This window comes from Calonectris borealis, chromosome 6, assembly GCF_964195595.1.
Source record: "Calonectris borealis chromosome 6, bCalBor7.hap1.2, whole genome shotgun sequence".
In the NCBI taxonomy this organism is placed as follows: Eukaryota; Metazoa; Chordata; class Aves; order Procellariiformes; family Procellariidae; genus Calonectris; species Calonectris borealis.
In genome coordinates, this window is record NC_134317.1 from 11,934,208 (window position 1) to 11,950,875 (window position 16,668).

The 16,668-nt window shown below is 40.1% G+C and overlaps 1 protein-coding gene across 1 annotated transcript in view; it reads right to left on the reverse strand.

Annotated features, from left to right (window-relative positions):
• Positions 1-16,668, reverse strand: part of KALRN (kalirin RhoGEF kinase) — a 524,417-nt gene that overhangs the window by 224,704 nt on the left and 283,045 nt on the right. Inside the window, exon 10 of the mRNA XM_075152844.1 lies at positions 14,042-14,164. Within this exon, the coding sequence (XP_075008945.1) occupies positions 14,042-14,164 (123 nt within the window). The remainder of the gene's footprint in view (positions 1-14,041; positions 14,165-16,668) is intronic.

Here is a 16,668-nt window from a genome sequence, read left to right on the forward strand (position 1 = left end):
AGAACCATCAGAGGAAACAATTTTCAGAGACTGCATTGAAAAAAATTTGACAGTTTTGACTGAGGTGGTCTCACAGCCCTTCAAAGCCAGCAGTTATACCTCACTTTGGCACCTTAAGGCACCCTAAATAGAAAGAGTATCTACTTAATATGGAGGCTCATTTTGTGCTTATAGGGGAAGGAGTAGGAAATATGATGGTAGGGTTATGCAGGTAAAGAGCAATTGATACTCTTTGGAATATTTCTTTTTTCTGTCACCCTACTGCTCTGCTGGGAGAAGCGTACCTAAACAGCATGTTAAAATGAAATGATGAAATACTCCTGTTGCTGTTAAATATTTTCAATATTTTATGGACTCTACAAGGATGTAGAAGAATTAGGAAAGATACCTGAAATTGATGATTATTGGCCAAGTTTTATCCTAGCTTTTGATCCTTGGTAATAGCCATAAAAAGATCTTGATCCCTTCTCTTTGAGAACATCCTTGCACAGTATCAGGCACGTGGAAGTGAGCAGCAGCAAGGACAGCAGAACAATGAAGACAACATAAGACAACTAAGATGCCATTATACAGTAGTTCTGGTATCAGACATGAAACCGAACTGGTTTTAAGGCCAAAAAATAATATAATGTGATATTGGTTAGTGTTATGCAGCACAGTGAGTGTACCAGTAAAACAGTATTATCAATGCACAATGACTTGATAACTGGGTGATTAGCAGAGTGTATGAATGAGAGCTGCTCAAGTGACTGTAAGGTAACTGAGCCTTTGAAACTCAGCAAAGGTGAGGAAAGCTTTTTATTTTTTTTTGCAGTGATGACAAGGGAACACAAGAAGGCAAACTGTCAGGAGTGAAATGTAGCATTTTGAAAGCTTCTCAAATGATAAATATCATCAACAAGCTCAGATAGTTCACAGCAATGCCCCAGAACTTCTTTATGATAAGGGAAAAGGGAAGGCGAGTGGAGAAACAAAGAAACGTGTGGCAGCTCAGAGGTGAGCAACAATCTAGGAGGGCACAGTATTGTTTTCTATCCCAAAGGCTCAGCTCGCATCTTTTCCAAGCCCTGCAGACATAAGTACAATCATGACAGCTTTATCAAGTCCTGCCGGTCTCCTGAATTGAAATAACTTCAGGCATTCTGGGTTTAATACCATGCTCACAGTTTGGAGATTGCAAAGACACAGCAACAACAGTATTAAAAGGCTTTGGACTGTCAGCAGCACTGGGAAAAGTTAGTACCAAATACAATTGGCAGCACCGTTGCCCTGAAAACAGAGGCAGAAATAAACCTACGAGGATGTGAATTCTGTAAACTGCCTGGCTTTGTTTCTAGTGTCTAGGTTTTTATGAAACTTGCTTTAAATAAGACAGCAAAGCATTTCCCCTCCCTGTTTCCCCCACAACTGTGTGCCTTTATTTCCATTAATGTAGAGACGGGTTATAACATCTTTCCTGAAGCACATTTTGAGCGACATGGGACTGTTTATAGAATGAGATAATGTTTAACAGAAGAAAATTCAGCAAAACTTTGTCCCAAATACTCCAAAGCTTTCAGCTTAAGAATTCCTATATAGCCAAATATAGGGACTACGCAGTCTGGAGTACAACACAGTACAGCATATACATCACATAACAATCATATTTTCTTTCTGTCTGGTAACATGTGACAAAAATATTACTATATGCAACATAGGCTGCTGCAAATGGTAAGTCTACCACGAATGCATCATAGGACCTCAAGATTTGGAATGAACTCTATTTTGCCGTAAGTTAAAGGCCACTTCTGACAAGCAAACTCACGTTTCACAGAAAAAACACAGAGGAAGATACGCCCCAGCCTTTTGGCAGGGTCAGTGGACTGCTGCTACCTCAGGAGGGATACAGAGATTTAATGAAATTTTTGCCGCTGCTCCTTTGCAACACAGATTACCTCCCCGACACACTGCATTGCATCAGCTCCTATGCACGAACCCAGGTGAGAGTGGTGCAGGAAATGGGCGTCACGTCTTGTGGTGCAGCCGAGCTAGTGTCAAGCGCTAGCAGCATCTATATTCCCTCTAGACTCAGAGGGAAGCAGGGAGTGCCTTGGTGTTCTCCTAGATCCCTTCTATTTGCCCAGGTAAGTTTAACTTGTAGCAAAGATTCACTTAAAAATTGGTCTTTCCATCCACAGTAAACCTCATACTTCAGTACACTGCCTGCTGGAGACAAAACACGTGATGAAAATAAAACACCAACACCTCTGTTTTGTTGACAATTTGGATATTTCCATTTGGCAGGAGGTTTCTCAACATACTCTATGAACAGGAATGGTAAGCCCACCACTCAGATAACCTCCATCCCCATCCCCCTACTCTCTGGACCTCAGATAATTTGATGGCAAATGCCCCTCTGCTATCTACAATAATAAATCAGCCTCCCCAGCTTCAGTTAAAGTTGAAGTAACTTTTTACTTCATCTCCTTGTTCCAGCTCAGCGTCCTTAGGAGCAGGTCAGCAAGATGGTCCCTTTGGATTTAGAATCTCTTCACTGTCAACATTAATTCAGCTCTCCGTCATGGTTTACACATTGGAATTTGTTTCAAATGAGTAGAAACCATTCTCTGTATCTTATTAGATTTATAAACCAATTTTTCATCACCCTTATCTCCTGTGTGAACTGTCTGTACAGCTTACCCATCAAATTAGTTCTTCAGAGGTGCCACCAAAACAAAATGGACTAAGGGCTTAGTCTTCCCTAAAACTTAAAAAGATTAAAGTCTTCTGTAACACCTAGTGAGATGTACTGCATATTTATAATGAGGAAAAATAAAAGGGGTTTTCACTACCCTGGAAGTAATGCACCATTTTACTTATTTATTTATTTAACACCAGACTTACTCATATACTTTAGAAAAGTTCCAGACAGGAACTAACATTTTTCATGTTTGTCAGAAAGCATTCATATGGGGCGCATTTAAAAAATGTGTTCTACTGTGTGAAATTCAATTCAGGTTATCCATAATCACAACAAAGATTTAGAAAGATAGCATTTTTTTGTTTCTGGCTCTTATTAGGTGGCCACACATGATCTGAGATAAATATATCTTAATAATGACTTATAATGAGAGATCTGGTACAGAACAGTATTCCCACCAGAAATCTTCGTGCTATAAAATGTACTGATTTTTGGCATGTAGTAGATCTCCAAGAATATTGCAGGCATATGAGATACTGCCTCTACAGTCAACATCTGCCAAATTTTTTACTATAAAAAATCCTGAGAGCTTTCTAATATATTCTTTATTTAATGTTGCCAAATCCTTCCCTCTCCCTATCCAATCCCCCTTCCTCCAAAAATCCCAAATCAGGCCCCCAAAGGATAAGACTGGACATACTATGAGACAAAAACAAAGATCAGAGAAATTCTCTTTGAGTTGTCTTTTGATGTCTCTCTGCCTGCTACCCCGGAGTCCCAGTTTTGTGCCAAACCCCAAGCAGTAGGATCTGGGCACCTGCCCCCACCCCTGGAGGCATGCCCAGCAGGTCCAGGCAGCAATTCACTCTCTCCTCACCATTCTCATCCCAAAATAATCTTGTTTTGTGTCCCTATCCTAGCACACAAATCAGATTCTGCTCTGTGCTGTGAAGTATCTTTTTTTCTGTCCCACATTTACATGTGACTAAAAGAAAACTAAATTTACAATGGTTAAGTGAACTAGTGACCCAATTACTAATCCCAAGGGGAAGTGCACACTCTGTGAGTGACTATCAGTGAGTTGACTGATATTTCAGTGTGGCTGCCCAGCCCTGGCTGTGCTGTGAGGCTGCTTCTCTCCCATTCGGTTTTCAATGCATGACAGAGGAGCAGAGCAGGAATGGAGCCCATCACTTGGTGTGCACTGAGGAACTGTGCTTTGGCACCGAAAAAACTACGAATCCTTTGGGAAAGGGCCTGGCACTGGGAAGGACCGCTTGCCACCCCATGAAATGAGTCAGCAATGGTTAGTTTTTACAAAGGAGGAATGGTGTGAATGCATTCCTGGCTGGGCAATATTTGTTTGAGCCACTTTTGTGGTGGGAAAAAACACCTACCCCTATTTTAAAAAGGATTCAACTAGGTCCATTTTGAGCCTAAAACAAACCCCAGAAGACAACAGAAAGTAACACTGAAATTGTATTAGACCTCTCTCCCGCTGTGGAGCACTGCAGGTTTCAAGTCCTTCCTGCACTCAACTTTGATGTGTGGGCACTGACAAATCCAAGTTCTGGTTGTCAATATAAATCCTGGCTACAGGCAAAACAACCAGGAGCCAGTCACCAAAAACTAGCGCTCTCAGCCATCTCTCCTGTTCCTGCAGAAACACCCTTCATTTCACCGAACACTCAATGCATTCGCTTCAGCTCTCAGGTTGACACATTTAACGTGACAGCTGCACTTTTCCATTCCTGATATTAATGAGTCACAAACGTCCTTTTACACTGTGCACTTTTGCATTGAGCCCTAATATTACTCTGGGGGAGGGAAAAGCAGGCTCTGCCCTCCGTTTGCTGCACAGCTGTAGATCTCACTAATGTCATGAGGAGTTACCCACACTGTGCAGAAAAAACAACTCTTAGGCATTGAACAAAACACTCTAATAATAATGAGGGTTGCATGTTAATAGGACACGGTGCCATTGTTTTGGAGCACATACTGGTTTCTATTGTATTAGCTGCATACTAATAGAGGCAACCATGCTAGACAAACACATGTGCACGTACTCGCTGACAGTTCAAAAACACCTCCTGTCTCAGTCTCTGACTTCTTGCAAATTCTGCAATTTCTTTCTCCACAAACAAGCTTCATTTAAGTGTAGTGACATGAGAAGGCTGATTCTGCTCGCTTTTCTCATGTCAATCTTGGAATTTCTCTCCCCAGCTCAGCAGAGGCAGTACAGGGAGAGGAACCTGCACTTTTGTATGTGGTAGTGCTCTGAACCAGACACTAAACAAAGATGCCTAAATGCCTCAGTCCATATGCTATTTACATAGTGACAGAAACCAGTGCTTTCTTGGGGCTTGGTTATGCAAAACCAGACCTCACAGACCACAGTTATGGAGGGCAATATTAATGGCTGGATTACACGCACTGAATCAACAAGTGAATTATTTATATATACATTAGGATTTTTACCCCTGTTCACACACATGTAATTCCAAAAGACCTCTATAAATCCACCGATGTTGCCCTATTTCTATACAAAAGAAACTGAGATCTGAACTCTACCCCAGGGAAATAAATTTTAAACATAGGTTTATGTGCAATAAAATGTTGGTTGAATAATCTCTATTTATATATAATCAGTATAAAACATTTCCAATAGTCTCATAATGCAAATGTAGTTTTTAGACAATGAAAATGCCTCATGTGGGAATAAGAGGACACCCCTCATCTGGACAATTAGGGACCTGTGATAGGAAAAGAAGAAAGGGGCAACCACACTGCCAAGCAGCTTCTCTGCAATGTAGATACAGCCATTGAACTGGATTCTCCACCCTTTAGAACAAGTTAATTATAAGCAATTTCTCTGAAATTTAGAACACTTTGTTCTAAATCTTGTGCAGCGAAGTGATCAATCGGACCCAGTTAGTCTATTCCCAGAACATTTGCACAATGATACTGAATACCTAAAACCTGTCCTTGAAAATTCTTTTGCTCTGTAACTGAACACATATCTCTTTGATATTGGCTTAATCTACATGAAATTTTGTTTACCAAATGTCTGCAAAGCAGCATATTTGTGATTTGCAGCAATGTCATAATACAGTTGCTGTGGCTAACATTGTGCCATTCTCCTAAAGACACCACTGGCTGGCCCGGAGGAAGCAGCACAGCCACGGGCAGCTCCTTCTACTGCCCTAGAAAAAAAATCAAAAAGTAAAAATGCTGATCAGATTCACAGTGTCACCTTTCTCCCCATGAGTCCCGCCACCATAAATAGCCACAAGAAACTGAAGAGTACTAGTCCACCATCATTACAAATGAGATTTGGACATTGCTGCAATTAATCTTCCTGAATCAATAGGTACAGTTTGATAATCCACTGACCTGCCAATAAGAAGAACACAAAGAAAAATGATCGGCGGGGATCAAAAGCCTTTAGATGACAATGGTTTTCACCAACATACACAGATCAGTCAAAACAGCAGTGGTTCATCTAAGTGTGTATATTTCACAGAAATTGTCAATAGTAAATATCTTTTGTTTCAGCTGTACGTTTATTCAATTGAGGTATCAGTACCATATTGAATATATTTTTAGTATGCATGTTATATAACACATCAGTGTTATAATTTTTCCAATGTTCTCTTTAAGAAATTTATGGCCTCGAAAAAAAACAAATTCCAGGATTTTTCTTCTTTAGGAAATTTTGGCTTTCTTTTCTGATTCAAAACGAAACGAATTCAAAAACTCAGAATTCCCCACACAATAGAAATTCCATTTTCCCGAACCTCTAGAATTAAAAATACATATTTCTTAAATAGCTTCATTGTTCTCCCAGTCTGCCATGGGAACAGCATTTTGCATTTATAGGCAAATTAAAGGAACATATTTTAAAGACACAAAAATAAACCTACCCAAATAAACCAGCAATAGGAAGCTAGCTCCTGGCAATTGTCAAAAATGTATTGTGTTGCCAAGCCTTGAGATTTTATAGGGAGTATTTAGATTGTGAATAATGCTGCAGGCGGTTTAATGAAAAGATCCAGCTGTCATGTGATTTTGGAAGAGAAGAAATGGGAAGGAAAATCACCTCTAGCTTGAGAAGAAATACACTGAAATGCAAACTCAGAGACGTGGCGTAAACACTGCCCCAAAGATTTCTGTGCCGTTATAAGGCCTCTCTAAAAACAGGTTCCCCATTACCACTAGATCGTAGAGTACCAACGGCCACCAATTGAATTACATTGCTATCCAAACTTTCAGATTAGCCAACACGCTCTTTCAGCGGCCCCTGCTAATGAAGTCTCCATGGGCATGTCTAGATAATGCAATGGAGCACAGTACTGATATCCACAGCGTACTCTGAAGAGTATCACATTTCCTCAGGGAAAATATGTCTTACGTGACCTGCTTCTGACTTAGGTCTGGCAGTCGAGTCCCCATAGCATTACATCTAACACCACTACACTGCTCAGCCCTTCCCAGCCTTTCTGGTTCCTGGCTCAGGCTGTGCAGAACAGTTTCTGTATCTCTGCACTTGCAATGCGGATATGTCCTGAGTCACCCAGGAGCTGCTAGACTTCATGCAAAAAGTTATACTATTGCTTCCACGATAAACTATCTGGCTCTTCAGCTATGCTGATAGAAGTTTTTAGATCCAGAAGTCCCAAGATAACCTTCACAGACAACCCATATATAGGCAGTTTAATTTTTCTCCGCTGCCTGTGACTGCCAGATGCAGCCTGCTGCCAGCCAGGAGAAGAAACCAAGAGCTCTGGAGCCCAGACTTCCTGCACCATGGTACAAAGACCTGTGTAATCTGCTGCCAGTGGGCATTTTTTCCTCTTTGGGTAGAAGTGAATACATTTACATAAATGAAGTGAAGAGGAAACTGCAGATTATAGCTTCAGAATTTGCTAATGACCATGCAAAGGATGATGAAGATAAGAGTAGGGTTCATTTTTTGTTGCCTGTCTCATGTTTTTGTTATTTTTAGAAACCACAGTTGTTATTGCTAACTTCAAGCATAGTTCTTACCAGGTTTAATTGTCTGCTTTCTCCCTGGTTTGGCCTAGTGTTTCATCCTACATAGGATTTTAGTTACCTAACCCAAAGGCAGAAATCCAGTATGCCCAGTGAGCTACTCCTTTCAACAACCAGGTAGGTCACGAAATTTAAAAAAGTAATAATAATAATTAAAAAAAAAAAAATCACCCTGGGACAACGCTCCCTAAGCGCTCATTATCAACGTGGGCTCCTAATTTATGCCTAGCTGTTTTACATCAGTACTGAACTTCATGCCAAACTTGAAAACAATGACATCCAACAGAGCTGGAATTTGTATGGGAAAGCACTAGGTTTTTATCCTGAAGGCCAAACAAGTAGCTGTTTGCAATTCAGCTTTGGCCTGACTAGTCCCTTACCTCACTTAGTTTTAAAGCAGTTCAAGTAAAACTATGTGGGACTGAGAGATCACAGAATACCATTTTTACGTGCAGGACTTCTTACTAAATCCATTGGATATTTCATATGACAAGCAATATAATAATATTTTTCAACATATTTACACTTAAAGTTCTTTTTATCTCCAAGAGATTTTTGAAAACTCTGAACTGACAGCATCTTAGGAACAGTACAATGGAGGAAGGGAACACTCTAGACAGGAGCACCGGAGCACAAATTGCTTCTCAGATGAAGAATATCACCTGATCTTTGATTTCTAGAGGAGGATATAGGCCCTTGGCTTTCAAGATCTCCTCTGAAAGCCTTCCCTTGCAGGAAATACATTCACCTCCCTGAGAAGAATAAAAGGAAGAGCTGAATCTTAAAGGAATGATATATGTACACATAAGGTTAAGTTTGATGGTTCAAAGCCAGTGTTGAGGTGTTTAATCATCATCTTCCAAAAGTTTAATCATCATCTTCCAAAAGTTTTCTTGGAGGAAGGCAAGCATAAAACTTTCAAAGTCAGGAATACAGGATCCAGCTACATACCTAAATCAAAACTGCACTGGATATACAGACAAGCCCTACAAACTTCGATGGCCACAGCTCAGCCTCCAGTCTACCTGCTAACTGTGTTTGATAATGAGGGACAACTCCACACATTTTGAACCAAGGCTGTTCAGAGCATGTGCTTTGTTGTGTGCTGGAGTTGTGATATTTTACTTTATAAACATGAGTGCCTTTGGATTACTGTGAAAAACAAACCAGCAATTGCATGCAACATGCACACAGGTACTGATACAAAATTCAATTGTAGCTGTGAGCATAATGTGGCCCAAGAGCCTTGAAAGCAGCTCCACAGATCTGAGAGCAGCTTATCCCATAAACACAGATGACAAGCACCACCTTGCATTAAAGCATTGACCGCCCAGCTTTGCATTTGAGGGAAGAAAAGAAAAAAAAAAAAAAAGGAAGGTTGTTTTTCTGGGTGACCTTGAACAACGCGAGTTTTGGCAGGGGTGGGAGAACACGAAGAGGACAGCGTGCGAGTCAGCTTCCACTTCTGCTTCATTTCACTTCGAGACAATGTTTGGTTAGCTTGGATTAGAAACATCAGCTCTGTTTACCATTAGAGGAGCGAAAGGCTTTTACAATGCATTGCGAGTGCCATCTGCAGGTTGAAATACGTACTGGTGGGCGTTCGCATCCCAAAAATGCAGATAGACCTGCTCGACAGGCAATCTTAACAGCGCATCTGATGGAAAAGCTCGTAAATGCAGAGACTACAGAAATGCTTGTTTCAGATCAGTCAAATCACAAAGCCATTCAGCACAGCGAGTGGGATTAACAGAGCTGTTTCCTCAGTATCTTTCTTAATTCTGCACCAGCACAAACGCAGTGATGCTCTTTGTGAGCAGAGGAGGATGTCAAGAAGGCTACCTTAACCTCCGATTGCCGGGAATGCCAGAAGGGAGGAGAATGATCTGCGGCCCCTCTTTTCATATACAGAGAATAGGAGAAGGGTTTCCAACGCGTGCGGCTCAACTCGATAGTGCTGAAGTGTTGGGAGATTTTGGGAACGCAAGCCAGTTAACAGAATTTTCCAATTGGAAGGCACACTGGTTTTCAGGATAAAATCCCTGAATAAGGAAAAGTTAGAAAGCCTAAAATGAAATTATCTTTGTATTTACAATCATAACTGGCTGAACTTTGGTTATCTGATTCACACAAAGTAATTCCAGACAAGCAAAGAGGCTGTCATTGCAGGAACATTGCAGCTACAGAATGGTATTTCTTTGGTGATATCTTGATACCTACCTCATCAATAATGCCTGACTACTGAACTTCCCTGTGCAGGAGGCGCTGTGCCTAAGGTTGGCATTTTCAGGGTGGCAGCCTGTGAACAGTATCAGCACTCGTTGATAAACTGTTGCAGGTATATACAAGATAACAACCTCCCTCCCAGGAGCTCAGGCTTTTTAATCCAAATTCAAACATTTGCCATCTGTGCATTCCATGTAGAATAAATAGTCAGAAAAATTACCAGAGCATTGTCTAAACAGCAGTTATGAGAGAAGGGGACCCCAAATTACATTTCCTATTGCCCACAATGCAGCGCTCTAGAATAATTGACATTTTCTGAGCACAGCTGTATGCAGGAATGTGATCTATCTGGGCTGTGCCTGATTGGATCATTACATCCAGGTTTATAAATCTGTGCATTTTCTAATCATAGTGTGAGCACGTTCCACCTCTCAATCTAGTGCCTTGGCAGGTCAGTCAATCAGAGCATTTCTCAACACAGCAATCCCAGATACGCTACTCTTCTTTACATGCAGTTAGGCAGCATTCAAAAACACGAATGTTTTGCCCACTGTTGAAAATATCAAGAAAACTCATGAAAATTGCTTTTAGTCTGACCTTTGCAAATGCCTTCCTGAAACAGTAGGAGATAAGAACAAATATATCAGAGCCAAAAGGAAGTAGATTTTTGAGAATAAATTTATACTGTATGGCAGGCTAAGTGTTTTTTCCAGAGAGCTGCCAATAGCAAATACTATTGCTTATACTGTCAATCTACGTCAGTACTACACTTTTTATTTTATTTTTTAAGAAAAACAAACACAGCTCTCTTTATTGTCATTAAGGCCAGTAATTAATATCCTGATGAGGGGAAACAAACATCAGTTTGTTTCAGGATCTTAGTACATGTGCTTTATTATATGGCTATATTGGGAATAAGCGATGCCAGTTTTCCTTCTCAGCCATGACAAAGATATTCACTATCTTGAGAAAAATGACAAATAATTAAACTTAAGTTAGAATTCATTACAAACCAATTCTAAAGAGTCATCTAAAGAGCATCAAGAAGGGAATTAGTAAGAATCAAAACTGGTCATAATCAGAGCAGGGAGGAGATTTATTCCCCAACCACAAAATCGACCTCACTAGAAGCTTCTGCAGGAGAACTCCAGGTGTGATAAATTTATGTCCTCCCCTCTTACCCTTGCTATTACTCTTTCCAAAGCAGAGAGTATTATATTCTCAAGTCCTTGACCTCAGATAAAGCCTGAGATTCCTTTCACTTCCTCTCAGCACATGTCCCCATGTCCATTTGCCAACCCCGCATTCCAGTGTCACACTGCAGACAGGCCTCATAAATTAGCAATGGTATTCTGGTGTGAATGCACCAGAGGAAACTACTCCTGTCAAAGCCAGGGGGGAAATAACCAGGTTTGACTTGTGTCAGTTATTTCTAATTAGGAGTCACCATAAACTTCATACTCGAAGTGCAGAATTGATCATGACTGTTCACAATTGTCCTGGCAAAGCAATGAGGCACTCATTAATGATATCACATAAGGTGTAAAAGAATCAGATTCAGAAAAACCTAAGAGATTCTATACCCATGCAAAGTATACTTTTCTCTCTCCTCTCCATCCTCCTCCCAAACACCAACCTTCATTTGAACGCACGTGATCATCCAGTGAACTAGATTCATACACCCTTTGCTCTGAATTTGGCCTCGTGAAATGAATGGAAATGTGTCTCAAGTTATTCACAGACAGACATGCTGAAATAGTATAGAAGGAGGACTAACATAGAGGTTAGAAAAGTCTTAAGTGAAATCTATTCTGACTTACCCTAGTACCTACACATGCAAGCTGCACATCTGTAAGGTTCCTAAACCCTGATGAGGGGATGCATCTCTAAATTACATCATCCAGTGGAGCAAGCCTTAAGTGAGCTGTTGTTTCCATGTGCAGACAGTTACACAGCTTGCTCTCATCTCTATTGTCAAGACCATGTTATTTTTCTGTCTTTCCTCACCTGTTCTCAATTTGTTTCCTACATCTCCAGTGAGGTACTCATCAGAGGAGGTAAAAAAGAAAAAAGCTAACTGTAATCCAGAAATGTGAGATATAACTGGAATTAAGAAGCTAATATATGATAGGGAAGGGAGATTCAGAAAATATTAATGCCACAAAGGACATTAAATCACCTAGTTTCAGCTCCTTTATATTACATGATCTTCATTTTCATTCGTTACCCCAGTATTGCATCCAATAACAGCTGACCCAAGCGCATCTTCTGGAAGGCACCTAATGTTGATTTCAGGATGAAATCTCCCACTAACTTGTGCGTTTGGATGAGGCCCTGTAGAACCATGGTTTGCAACCTCCAGCCTAAGGTCCATTTTAATAAATTTGCAACAGGTAACTCTAGAAATTCAAGCTTATTGCCAGAAGGCTTAAATCCACAGGAGGTCCCATGAAATTTTAGAGACCTGCCAATCTAGAACTGCGGCTTTCAGGCTGTGTGATTTGTCAATGGTATGCAACGACATCCCATCACAGCTGAAAGGTAACACTGAAGTTCACTAGCAAGCCAAGCAATAGAGTATTCCATCAAGAGCTGAACATCTAATTAAAAGAAGGGCGTTGGCAAACTGAATGGATCCAAAGAAATAGGTAACAAAAGATATTTAAGGGATTGGTTAATAACGTGCTAGGAGAATTAAATATGTTTAACATGGTTAAGAGGCACGTAGGAGAAGACATGCTAATATTCTACAGATATTTCAGGGTTGTTAATTCATCTCCTTCCTTGGTATTTATCTCCTTAAGGGAGATAAATAAGACTAAAGGGATATAAACAAGGGAAGGGGGGAAAGACTGAGAGAAATAGAAATTGAATATGAGGGAGAGGAAAAAAAGAATATCCAGACAGTAGCTGCCATCAGGCAGTGAAATAGTTTCCCTGAGGGCAAAGTGAAAGACAGATGTCCCTGTTGCTGGAAACATCTTAAAATAAATTAGGCCAACACATGGAAAGGGTACTACAGAAAAACAAAACTAAAGTCTAGTACATTTTTGTCTTATGCCACAGTGAAGTATTTGAGCAATAACCTGCCTTGTGTGCATCAGGAAGACCAAGCATTTAATCTATGTAAAGCAGAATGTATCAATCGGGATTTTATCTGCAACGCCCAAAGCAGAAGTAGCTTTACAAACGTCAATTTCTGATAGAGGATGATTCAAATCTAAAACAAAAAGATGTAATATGATCTGACAGCCAGAGCTGAGACTGGATAATTTCTGGCCATAAGATTCTTTAGAAAAAAGCTCTTCAGTCCCTGGAAGAACTTATCAAAGGTCCTCTTTCTTTTAAGTTTTACAAATAAAGACAGGATGTATGTTTAAACATCTACTATGACCATGCTTTGAGGAAAAGTTATAAGCTTTTTAGGTGGAAGCTTTTGGCTTCATACCAAAATTCCTGGACAAGCCTTGCTTACACTGTGTGATGAGGAAAATAATAATAATAATAATAATAATAATAATAATAATAATAATAATAATAATAATAATAACAACGATGATGTAGTAATTATTGCCTCTCATTCCGAAACAAACAAAACACCCTTCCACACAATACCCTGTACTCTCAGAAACAGTGGAAGGGTAGTTGCCCTTACCGCAAACACACTCTAGTGTTTCCCCTGCTTCTTTAATAGCGGCTGCTTTCCACCTTATTCTCAAGGTCCTCAGTTTCCACCGCAGCAGTTACTGTTGATTTTTCTATCGCTGTCGCTCATAATGATCCTCCTCTATGTTCCAACACTTTGCATTACTGTCCCATAAACTTGCAGTTTCTCATAGGCTTTGAGACCTCCCTCTGACCCAATGCAGTGATTTTCTGATTATAAGTCCTGCTGCTACCATGCTCTTGCAGTGTGCACGCTAACTTTCAAACCTGGGAGACAGCATCCTCATCAGCTCCAAATGTTTGAAGAGAGCAGTGTGAATAAACAGGGCCCCAAAACAGCAATAGTTTTTTCTCGATATACAAGAGGAGTAACAAAAATCAAGCCAGAAAGCAGAAGTCTCTGATTCAGACTCTTACCTGTGCTACCTCTTCAAAATCATCATGTCTTTTCTGCAGCGCACGTGCTCTGTGTAGAGACTTCCCCACTCCTGTATGTTTACTCAGAAAGGCTTCCCCATGATTTTCAATCCAGTCCAGTACCTGCCAGAAAAGAAGAACATACAATTACCTCTCTCATCTCAGCAGCACCAAGAAATCCTCGGGGTGAGTATAAAACAGCTGCAGAGGTATTGCTTTGTGCTTGCTATGGCTAAACACATGCAGATCTGTCAAAGTCCATTCCAACTGGATAGAAGATAGATGTTTATAGATGTTACTGGTAAATTAGGATTATTGGATTTTTACTATTCAATTTATTTTGAAGTGTAGCTTAGTTATTTGAGCCTGGCAGATATTAAATATTTACTTGCACGTAAATGAATTTTGGGGAACAGGAATCAGAAATCTGGAATCTTTTACAAGAAGACCCCTCCTCTTAAGAGCTCCTTGTGTAAACTGAAAGACAGTGATAGCTGATTACACAGAAACAGCCGATTTCAATGGGAAGCATCTTAAATGAGTCCAAAAGTATGATGGAGGAATCAATTAAAATTTATTTTGATGTGGGGAGAAAGCATTATCAGAGTAACTAGAATGAAAAGGTTAAGATTCCTTCACTGCAGGCCATAAAATATTGACCTTCCAAGTTTTTCAGGTTTTCAGTTCGAAATATAACTGATCCTTATGCAAAAGTAAAGGGGCAAATCTGATATTCTGAGAGTTAAAGAGATTTTCTTTTAAAAATAGATCAACTGTATGAGCACCATCCATTTGGAGCTCCTTCTCACACTAAATTTAGATCAAATCTGTTCAGGGTCTACTACAAGCTGCAAAAAAAAAAATTAAGCTTGACAATATGAGCTTGGGAAATTTCACGATCTGATTGCCACTCTTCTAAATCTTTTTCCCAATACATAGAGGCTAAGAGAATAAATAGTACTAGATCAGTACTGGTATTTGTGTAAGTAGCTAGGACTTCATTCAGCAAGGAGCCCTGCTCTCATAGCAAGTCGTTGATCCTGCTACTGATGCTAATGGACTAGCAAACAGTAGTGGTATTTCCGTCACACCGAAAGGAGAAGACACCGCAAGCATCCCCAGGATAGTGATAGGTGCTGCACCTACAAACAGCCTCAGAGCTGCATCCTTTCTTTGTGCAGCGCTGGGGCGCGAGCAGCAAGCACGGGCCTCAGTGATGCTGGGCAGGGGCTGCAGGATGCCTTGCAACTCGTGGCAGCTTGGCCTGACAAAGGCTTTGGTACCAGGGCACAGAACTGGGGCAGGGGAGAGCACCTGTCTTATGAGGCGCTGATAAATGAGCAGATATTATTGACTAAGCCTAGAAACCTAAGACTGGAAAAGTGGAAGATGTGATTTTTTTTTTTTTTTTTTATTTTCAGGCAAGTAAAGCTATTTCATGGCTTGGTTGTACAGAATCTAAACTACCTGGGCTTTGAGAAAGAATCTATGCTTGTAGATCCCAAGCATATTTTATAAGAAGTTCCAAGAACAAACAAGGCTTTATACACATATACTTATTTCCCAACCCTATTTCTTTGCTGGAAGAGGCATTTTTTTAATGAATACTTTGTGCTTAGAAGGTATTTTTCATCCACAGAGTATAAATCATTTCACAAAATGGGGCACATATTTGGCATAAGTGCCACGGTGGGATGAGGAAGCAGGACCAGGTGTGTTGGCAGTTCAGTGATCACTTCCTGCTTCCCCTTCTCTGATCAGCTCGTCTCCCATTTGCTCTGGGTAGAGAATCCCAAATACACTCCTTCAAGCTGTTTGACAGCCATGTGCCCAGCTGGTCTGCTAAGAGTTTTTCTGCAATATATTCTTGACCAGGAATCTGTACATAACTTGTAATAACATTAATTATTGCAGGGTAGCCTTCTAGCATTTGTGTCATTAACAGTCAGTAAATAATTCCATTAACATTCCCTTTCCCTCTTGTCAGGAGTTTTCAACTTATCTATTAAAAATGGAACCAGATCAAAACTCAACTTTGAAAAAATCTCATTTTTAAAATACTATTTTTTAAGTGGCAAATGGCTTTAATTTAATGTTTCACATGAAGTTAGTATGCAGTACGTGCTTTCTATTTATTAATATTTGATACCCACTCACTGTAATTCTACAGCAAATTATTCTAGTAACTTTTTCGTGCTTATACCATTCAAGTAGTAATCACATAATAATAAAATTTTTTATCCCAACCAATGTTATATTGGGCTGCTTTAGTCACTGTTAGATGACTGTTGACAGAGATTGCCACTTTTATTTTATAAACGGATGTTTTGTAACATGCTTCAATTCAAACCAAGAAATACAACATATGATGCCCACTTTAAACAAAGACAAAAAACCCCACAATGAATCTAGGCCAGAGTACTGGTCAAAATATGGATACTTTACTCTCAACAACAAAAACAACCAAGATGATTAATCCATAGGGAATAAACCTTTGTTCCAGGACTCGTCCTGCAGCAAAGTCTCATGTTGCATTTGGGCAGTTATTCCACACTGCCTGACACAGAATGGCACCATCTGGTGATTCACCAAATCCTTCCTGTAACATGAAAGCTTCCCTCTGAAGT